Raw genomic sequence first — 8,628 nt, 5'->3', positions numbered from 1 at the left:
ATAATGAATTTTAAGATATTAAAATGAGTTTCATTAAATTATTCCAAAGTTAAATTTATAACATTTAATACAAAATCATGGAGATATTGTTAATAATTTTCAGGTTTCCTGCTTATGTGTGCATTATGAATATTTAAGAATAAAATCAATAAACTATTATTTTGAATTTATGGAAACAAATACCCTGATACTTTTATTTCCCTGCCACACTATCCTATTGAGATAAGAGTGTAGGTTATGGGGAGTGGGGATGAGAAATGTCTTGGGGAAACTCTTATATAATTTCCCAAGTGTTTTCTTAAAATGTGTAGATGTAGTCACTTACTAGCCAGGCCACCCAGTGTTAAGAAGACTACCTAAAGCAGCAACAATTCACTGAATGTTGCTCTATCAAATATATGATGACACTGTCATCCATAAAGCATATAAACTCCCATGATTGTTTATTCAGTTGACCCCAAGGAACTGTCAGAGGCCTGGAAGATGTTTGATCTATTCCGGAGTCATGGAACCTGGCAAGACAAGGACAAAAAAGAACAATTTTCCTTCAGGTGCAGGTTTGCCTCCATCCTGTAACAAATAGGCCTTTATAGTCATTTGACCTTGTGAGGTGCTATATACTGACCCAATGAGCAGCTCGGTTTGGAAAGTTACCGACTTAGAGTACATGAGAGACTGTTTCTAGATACAAAAAGAGGTTTTACTAAAGAGCCTTTACTAAAAAAGAGCCTTTACTAAAGCCTTTACTAAAGCATCTCAGAGGGCACCAACTGGAGTACACTCTGATTTCAAATTCACCAGATGTATACATGGCAAATTTGGTATTTTTATACTATGTTATTGTAGTTGTTTAGGAACGTGAATACCTTTCAGTTTGCCTATGAAGTAAAAGGGACAGATTTAAAATAAGTCATAACTTCCCCAAAGGCTGCTACTATAATAGAAGTTGTTTAATAATGGAAGAAAAAAATTAACTGGATAAGAAAATTCATTTGAGTTCAGACAAGTGTTTTTGATGAGCAATATGACTTCAGAGAAGTCAAGGAAAGTCAAATTGCTATGGTGAAAGCAGGAAGGTGACTGAAGAAAAACAACAGTCTGAGGGTATAAGCAGAATCTTAGTAGTGCTGAGTACTTTCCGCTGTCCTTTACATGATTTTTCTTAACATGAATACTTTCTTTCTCAGGCCCTCTCTTTAAACTTGAAAATCATGCCATCCTCCATCCACCAAGATGCAGACACTTTATATAGGATATTGAATAACTATTGATGTTATTCAATAGTTTACCAGAGGAGCTGGAATGAACTTAGTCTCAGATTCAACCATCATTGTGGGAGCTACACAAACTGCATTCAAAGGAGGCAAATCTTAATTCTGAAGAATTTAAATCTTCCTACCAGACCAAATGCAGTAGAGGGCAATAAAAACAGTAGTCCTTCAGAATTAAATAACTTGGTGTTCTATCAACATTCCTGGGAAAGGAGGCAATTCTGTGGTGTGATCTGTTCCAAGTGTTGTATTCAAGGTTCACGGATGATTAGCATGTGAGAAATCATTGGCATTTGGGTTTTTCACTGGTGAAAAAAAATATTTTGGGACCCTCCCTGGTGACATAGCAGGTTAAACCACAGCACTAAGAAGCCACTTCAGCATGAGCTTGATCCCCACCCCAGAGGTAATCTACATGGCATGGCAGACCTCTCCTGACCTGCCCGCTGCTCCCCTCAGCAGTGTTCTGCTCCCCACTCTTTCTCTGGTGAATCCTCTCACCACACCTGTGCTTCTGGCCTATACCCCAGTTCTGTATGCATAAATAAATAAACCTTTAAAAATATAGCTATATTTTCTGCTAATTAAACTTTCATACTGAGAAAGAATAAGTCTACATTGGAGTATTTCTGAGTATGTCTCCCACTCTTTTGCTTTTAGATAATCTAATACTCAAACATCATTTCATGACTTAGTATTAGGCAAATTATTTTTGGAGCAAATAAAATAGAGTAACATACATGCTGTCTAAAATTGGCTACAAAAATTGGGCCAAAATATTTTTGTTGATGCTATTGTCAGAGCAGATATAGAAAGAATTGTAAAATGGACTTTAATTGATCTTAAAAGATCTTTTTTTCTTATTGAAATGTTATTAATTACAAGCAATCAAATAGAACTCTAAATCTATTTAATTTCATTGGAGCAATGTAAACTCAAGTATATTTCAAACTGGAAATCTTCATTTAGTTCTACTATCTTTGATGTGCTAAAGATAATGAAGTGTTCAAGAGACAAATGAATAGCCACATAGAAAGATTAGATAATTCAGTGCCATTTTACTCAAGAACTCATGTAGTAAGGGGACACACTTCATTTGTACTGTTTTAGATTTGCAAACTATCTATACACAATGGATGTGAAAAGATATGAAAGCTTGTTAGCACAGGAAACTACTATGGTTTTCATTTCAGTATTTAATCAGTTCCTTTGACTTACAACACATATAGTTTTAGGCAGCATTTCTTTAAAAATGCACTTAAATAGTACATTAATCTCAGGGGCATGTGGATCACCTCTGGGGTAGGAGATGTAACTCACGCTGAAGTCAATTTGCACTGGAGCCACCACAGCCAGATTGCAGTGCTGTGCTCCAACCCGCTGTGCCACCAGGGAAGGCCCAGTTTACATGTCAAGATACTTAATTCTCATGGCTAGTAAAAACTCCCTAACTCTTATGAGAAACTGATAATTCTATGCTTAACTGACTTCTCAAATAAAACATTTACACTCTGATACTGTTCACAAGTTTGGACTGTGTTCTCTTTGAATACCATAAGCCCCACAATAGTGGCTTCAGTGAAACCCTACTTATCATCTTAACGATGGCTACACCTCTGCCCACTTACAATCAGCTGTGTTTAGCATATAGGCTTCCTCCTGTGCTCCTTCCATATATTCCCAGGGTACATTTAGGCAGAAAAAAGAACAGAAGAAGGCTTAGAGCCAGGATAAGAAAAGCATAGGTCTTGCAGAAATCTCCTCAAGTATGCTTATGTCACACTGGCCAGAACTATGAAACATAGACATTGCTACTTGCAGAAGACAGGGAAATGTTTCTAGTGCTTACAGCCTAGAGAATGCTGTCAAGGGGAAAGGTCTAGAAAGGAGCTTTAGACAGTCAACATACAGGTTCACTCAAGCTTCCTGCAATAAACCTCTTGATACTTTTAAACATATTAATGTTTATCTAATAAATGTTGCCATGCAGATTAATTGCAAAGGCGCTGGTTCCAAGGGATAAGGTGGGACAGAAGAGGCTTTGGAAATAATATGTGAAGGTAGAAATGCCAACTCAAGAACTTGACAATGTCTGCATATGGCACATTTGGTTTTTCTTTTTAAAAAAGATTCCTTGTTGTATTATTGTTGTTCAGGAACATGAATGCCTTTTGACTTGCCAATAAACTAAAGGGAAAGACTCTTACTCCCTTAACATTGGTAAGCCACATCTGCAAATGTACTTTCTAAAATTTACTAGACAAGTTAATTGACCTCTTAATTTGCTTTATTTCTCTGTAAAGCACAAGAACACCCACTTCACTAGCTAGACATACAGCTTCTGTAAGATCGCCTAGTCATAAGAGAAAAGCTAACCTCTTGTTGGAAATTTACATGTTAAACAAGCAATTGCTTTGAAGAACAATCTTGTCTCTTTGCAGTGACAGTAAATCCATAAAAATACCTTCAAACCTCAGTTTTATGAAACATCTCCCAAACAGGTTATCCTAGAAAAAAAAAAACAACACATTGAAAAGCATTCCCTCTGATCCTTCCATCGTTGATAAAGGAGTTATTTTTGTTTTAAGGGATTTCTTCACACTATCATTTGACAAAAATGAGTAGACCCTCTTAAAATCAGCACAGTCTAGAAATCAGAATTATTCTCAAAGCTGTATTTGAACTGAGTGATTTTTTAATTACTTCTTAATTCTAATTCTAATTTCCTCTAATTCACTTCATGGAACTCAGGTAATCTGAGCAAGCTATGAACACAGGCAAATCAATTACTTAAAGATAAACTTATTTGAATTTAAAACTTTACTGTCTATCTAGAAAGGATACTTATCGAGCATATGATAATCCACAGACTGTGTTGTAATTTTTAAATGCTAAAGTAAAGGTTGTAAAAATGAGAACCAAATGCACAAACAGAAGATAGTAAAGAAAGAAAAAAACATTATTTTTTAGCTGTATTTGTGTTAAGAAAATATCCCTTCTGCAGCTGTGGGATTCTACTACTTTCTCCTTTAACTTTTTGGTTTGTTTTTCTGTATATGTGTATATTTGTGTGTGTGTGTGTGTGCATGTGTATGTGTGTAGTTGAACCTGGACATAAGAATACAATCTCAAATTATTTATTGAAGTAACTGCTTTCAATCAAGCTATCTCCTGGAAGACGCAAAGGAAAGTCAGAGAAAGTGACCTACTAGCTTCAGGTATAATGGATATGTCCAAATTAATGCAGTAAAATTTTTAATGTTTATATACAGGATATAGATAAAAATGTGATCTGTACACCTCATCTGTCAATGAAATAGCTACTACTTTTATCAATTAACATTACGGACACTAAGCTAATTAATTAAAATATAATAATATTTAGATTAGAAGTTTATTCAGCAAATATTTATGTTGCAAAACTCTGGGTTGTAAGAACAAAGGTCACTGCAATTTTATTTTGAATGTTATAATTTAATGTAATGGATATGCATAACTTTACAAAAAAGATTTAACTTTGCTAACTTGTAAGTATACAAAATGGTTTGAGTATTTGACGAGTAATTTGCAAATGTAAAAAGATGAATAACGGTGGACAGGCAAGTAGGTGAAAAGGATGGCACTTACTGGCACTGAATGAGGGTGGGTGACTTAGGGTGGTATGGGGATAGAGACGGTGACTCCAAGAGGGTATGGAAGGGGTGGAGCTTGGACCATTGAATGAAATTCTAAGTGGGAGCCCAAGAACTATAAAAGCTTGTAGAGGCAGGCAGGGAAAGCAGCCTGAAATCCAGGACTGGTACACAGGCTGAGGACCCTAGGTCACATAGCTCTAATCTCCAGAGAAAAGCTGAAACTCCTGGACAAGAGACACCTGGTCCAAGATGCAGCCTCAGTTCTTATACCACCTGCTAGGGATCTGGCTGCTACTGATCCAGCTTCCAAGAGGGATTCCAGCTTATAGGGACGAAACTGTTCGGGTATGTGGACGCGAACTTATGCGCATTGTGTTAGATATCTGTGGCAGACCGAAGGGGCAGACTGAGCTTGGACGAAGGCTTGGAATCCCATTTGGACACTTGCCAGGTGAGATCTCTAGTTTTCATTACTCTTCACTTCCACTGGTTGTGGTCTGACCACACCCAATCAGAATTGTGACACCTGGCCTGGCTCCAGTTTCCTGGCTGACTATATTCAACAAGAACTACTGTGACATAAAAATATGGCCTTTCCCCTCAAAATTTGCTTTCAAGAAAGGGTCTCACTGAAGGAAGGCAAATGTGAAGGGACAGCAAAGGGTCTCACCTGAATTGTACTTGGAGTTCTTCATCTACTGAGTGTCGTGGAGAGAGAACTAGAGAAAGTATGTGTGGGGTGAGGTGGGAGAGAGGGGTGCCAACAGAGGAAAGAAGGGTGTAAAAGACCAGAAGGAGGTTGGGTACTCTCTGGGTAACTCAGGGTCTGTGGGCCAGACAGCACTGGTGTAATGGTTGCTGGAACACCTGGATAGTGCATCTATACTTTAGACCGTAAGGAGCAAGCAGTGAGGAGTCTTTATCAAGCATGTTTGCACGGATGAAATGTGTACTATGTAAATATCATGCACTGATGATATTTCCCATGAAGAAAATATCAAAGACCTCTGCTATGCTCAAAAGTAGTAAACTAGAAGGTCTTAGATTTGAAGACTCACTAGGGGAGACAAAAAATGGATGAAGAAATCTGGCTCTCTTGCGGTCCAAGGAAATCTTCCCATTTTACAGTAATTTTAACTTATTTGTCTATGTCCCAAAAGGAAAAGGAGAGCTTCCACCTTTTTGAACTAGATATTGAAGTTAGTTTGTGATAGAAGGGGTTGAGAAAAAAGAAAAAGAAAAGGGCCTGATCACATACCAGGGACACTAAAAGGGACTAAGAGTCAAAATAAGTTTGCACTTTAGAAAAATACCACTGAAAACCTGACTGATGCTTAAAGCCTGTTGAGTTTCAATGGTTTCTTTAAAAGTCAAATTTCAGAATAATATATACCTCAACTCTGGAGTAGCTTCTAAAAAAGGCTAGTGATTAAGCAGTTATTAAAAAACTAAGTAGCAATGAAACTTCTACACAGGCTAATGTAAAATGTAGTGGATAGATTTAATTTTTGATCAGTGAAACACAACTGTGAAAAATAACTGTTTTATATTTAGTAACATTCATGTCTGGAGGCTTTTTTGATGCTAAAAATAAAACTTAAACTGTATAACTAATATAAGTGGAGTTAGGACAGTTTACATGACTTAATTTTCTTGAGGTTAAGAAACATACATCAATTTATTTGTATCAATTTATTTGTATCAATTTATTTGTATTTATTTGACACGGAAATTGTCAATGATGTATCACTGAGCTGAAGGACTTAGCAAAATGTCAACTGATTCCTGCAGGTTCCCAGCACAAGACACACCTGCATATTTGCCCACCTGGCATGCTGTTTAGATTTCCTTCCTAGGGAGCACCAGAACTTGCATAACGCTTGGCTCACAACTGGGAAACTAAAACCATACAAAGTACAAAGTCAGTTCACATGCACCACAACTGATACTGTCTTCTTAAGTCAGTGACATTTTGGTTCCTGTTCTATTAATCCATTTATTTAATATTATTAATGGAGTTAATACTCTAAGGAAAGTAGAGAAATGATGTGTGAGGAATGTTGTCTTTGCTATTTCCTATCTATTAGATTAGATTAGTCAGAAACTCTACATTTTAAACTTTATTCCGAAGCAGTAATTTGCCACTATAGAACTTTGCAGAATTCAAAGTAGGACAGTCATCAGACAAATGTTTTCAATGAGCAAAATGACTTCAGGGAAAGTCAAAGTACTTTGATGAAGGCTGGAAGATAAGTAAAATCAATAGAGTTGAGGGTGTAAGCAGAACCTTAGTAGTGCTGAGTGCTCTCAGTTACTATCTAGAGGATACTGATAGTTTAGATATCAGAATCCTTGCCTACTCTGATTGAGGCACTGCTTTTCCTTTTAGCTACTCAGATGTTATTGTTTACCCTATGTTCCTTGACTTGGATATACTTTTTTCTTTTGTCCCTTTCTTTAAACCTGAAAATCATGCCATTCTCCATCCACCCAGATGCACAAACTGTAAACAGGATGTTGGTATCCAAAGCTAGTTTGCAAGAGGAACTGATTTCAACCAAGTCTGAGAGTCAGCCATCACTTAGGAAGCTACAACCTGCACTACAGGAGGCCAATCTTAATTCTGAAGAATTTAAGAGAAATCATCCTACCAGACCAAATGTGGCAGAGGACAATGAAAATGATAGTCTCTCAGAATTAAACAACTGGGTCTTTGATAAACATTCCCGCAAAAAGAGGGACGTCCATATTGGACTGAGTTCAAAGTGTTGTAAACAAGGCTGTTCCAGACAAGAGATTGCAAGATTCTGCTGAGATGAAGCTAATTGTGCATTTCTCATCTAATGTTCCCATGTATTCTCAATGACATGTTCATGATAATCTGTCACCCCACTGATTAGGATATGAAAAATCATATTGGCATTTGGGCTTTACACTTGTGCAAGAAAATATTGCTGGTGTTACTGTACTTTCTGCTAAAAATACTTTCATACTGAAGGGACTTTATCTTTTTCATTAAAGTTATAATTATGTTATTGTTATCGGTGTTGTTAACTTAGTCACAAAATATCATTTTAATCATATACAACTCAGAAAAATATGTAAAAACAGATATGCATAGCAAAATGTTATTCTTGTGTGAGAAAGAATAATTCTATTAATAAAATTTGCATTTGAAAAATTATATGTCCCCCACTCTTTTTCCTCCAGTCCAAATTCCCAAAATCTTTCATGGCTCAGTGTTAAGAAAACTATTTTAGTAACAAATGAAATAAATAAAAATAACATACATAGTGTCTAAACCAAGTGCATAAATTGGACCAAAATATTTTGTTGTTATTAACTGAATATGATACTGTGAAGTTAATGAAGTGTTCAAGAGACAAATGAATAGCCACATAGAAAGATTAGATAGATTCAGATAAAGATTCAGTGCCATTTTACTCAAGAACTCATGGAGTAAGGGAACACACTTCATTTGCACTGTTTTAGATTTGCAAACTATCTATACACAATGGATATGAAAAGATATGAAAGCTTGTTAGAACAGGAAACTAAGATGGTTTTCATTTCAGTATTTAATCAGTTCCTTTGACTTATAACACATATAGTTTTAAGCAGCATTTCTTTAAAAATGCACTTAAATAGTACATTAATCTCCACCAAATGCCTGGAAACAAAATTTAAGGGACTAAGTAACTAACTCCCTTATTTTAAACTTC

General features: G+C 36.2%; 1 protein-coding gene across 1 annotated transcript; it reads left to right on the top strand.

Annotated features, from left to right (window-relative positions):
* Window positions 1–5,155: 5,155 nt before the first annotated feature.
* On the top strand, window positions 5,156–7,720 carry LOC101635440 (prorelaxin-like). The gene is made up of 2 exons (XM_004678003.1): window positions 5,156–5,357; window positions 7,401–7,720. Exons 1-2 carry the CDS (start codon window positions 5,156–5,158, stop codon window positions 7,718–7,720), a joined length of 522 nt encoding a protein of 173 aa, XP_004678060.1.
* The last annotated feature ends 908 nt before the right edge of the window (window positions 7,721–8,628 follow it).

The sequence above is a fragment of the Condylura cristata genome, unplaced genomic scaffold (assembly GCF_000260355.1).
Source record: "Condylura cristata isolate star-nosed mole 26May11 unplaced genomic scaffold, ConCri1.0 scaffold00006, whole genome shotgun sequence".
Classification (NCBI taxonomy): Eukaryota; Metazoa; Chordata; class Mammalia; order Eulipotyphla; family Talpidae; genus Condylura; species Condylura cristata.
Note: the sequence above shows the minus strand (reverse complement) of the source record. Positions and strands in the feature narration are given on the sequence as shown.

Bases quoted from the DNA above. Each gene is read 5' to 3' on its own strand.
- LOC101635440 (XM_004678003.1), top strand. From the start codon at position 5,156: ATGCAGCCTCAGTTCTTATACCACCTGCTAGGGATCTGGCTGCTACTG. The intron at 5,358-7,400 runs GTGAGATCTCTA...CCATCCACCCAG, and splicing joins CCCATTTGGACACTTGCCAG to ATGCACAAACTGTAAACAGG.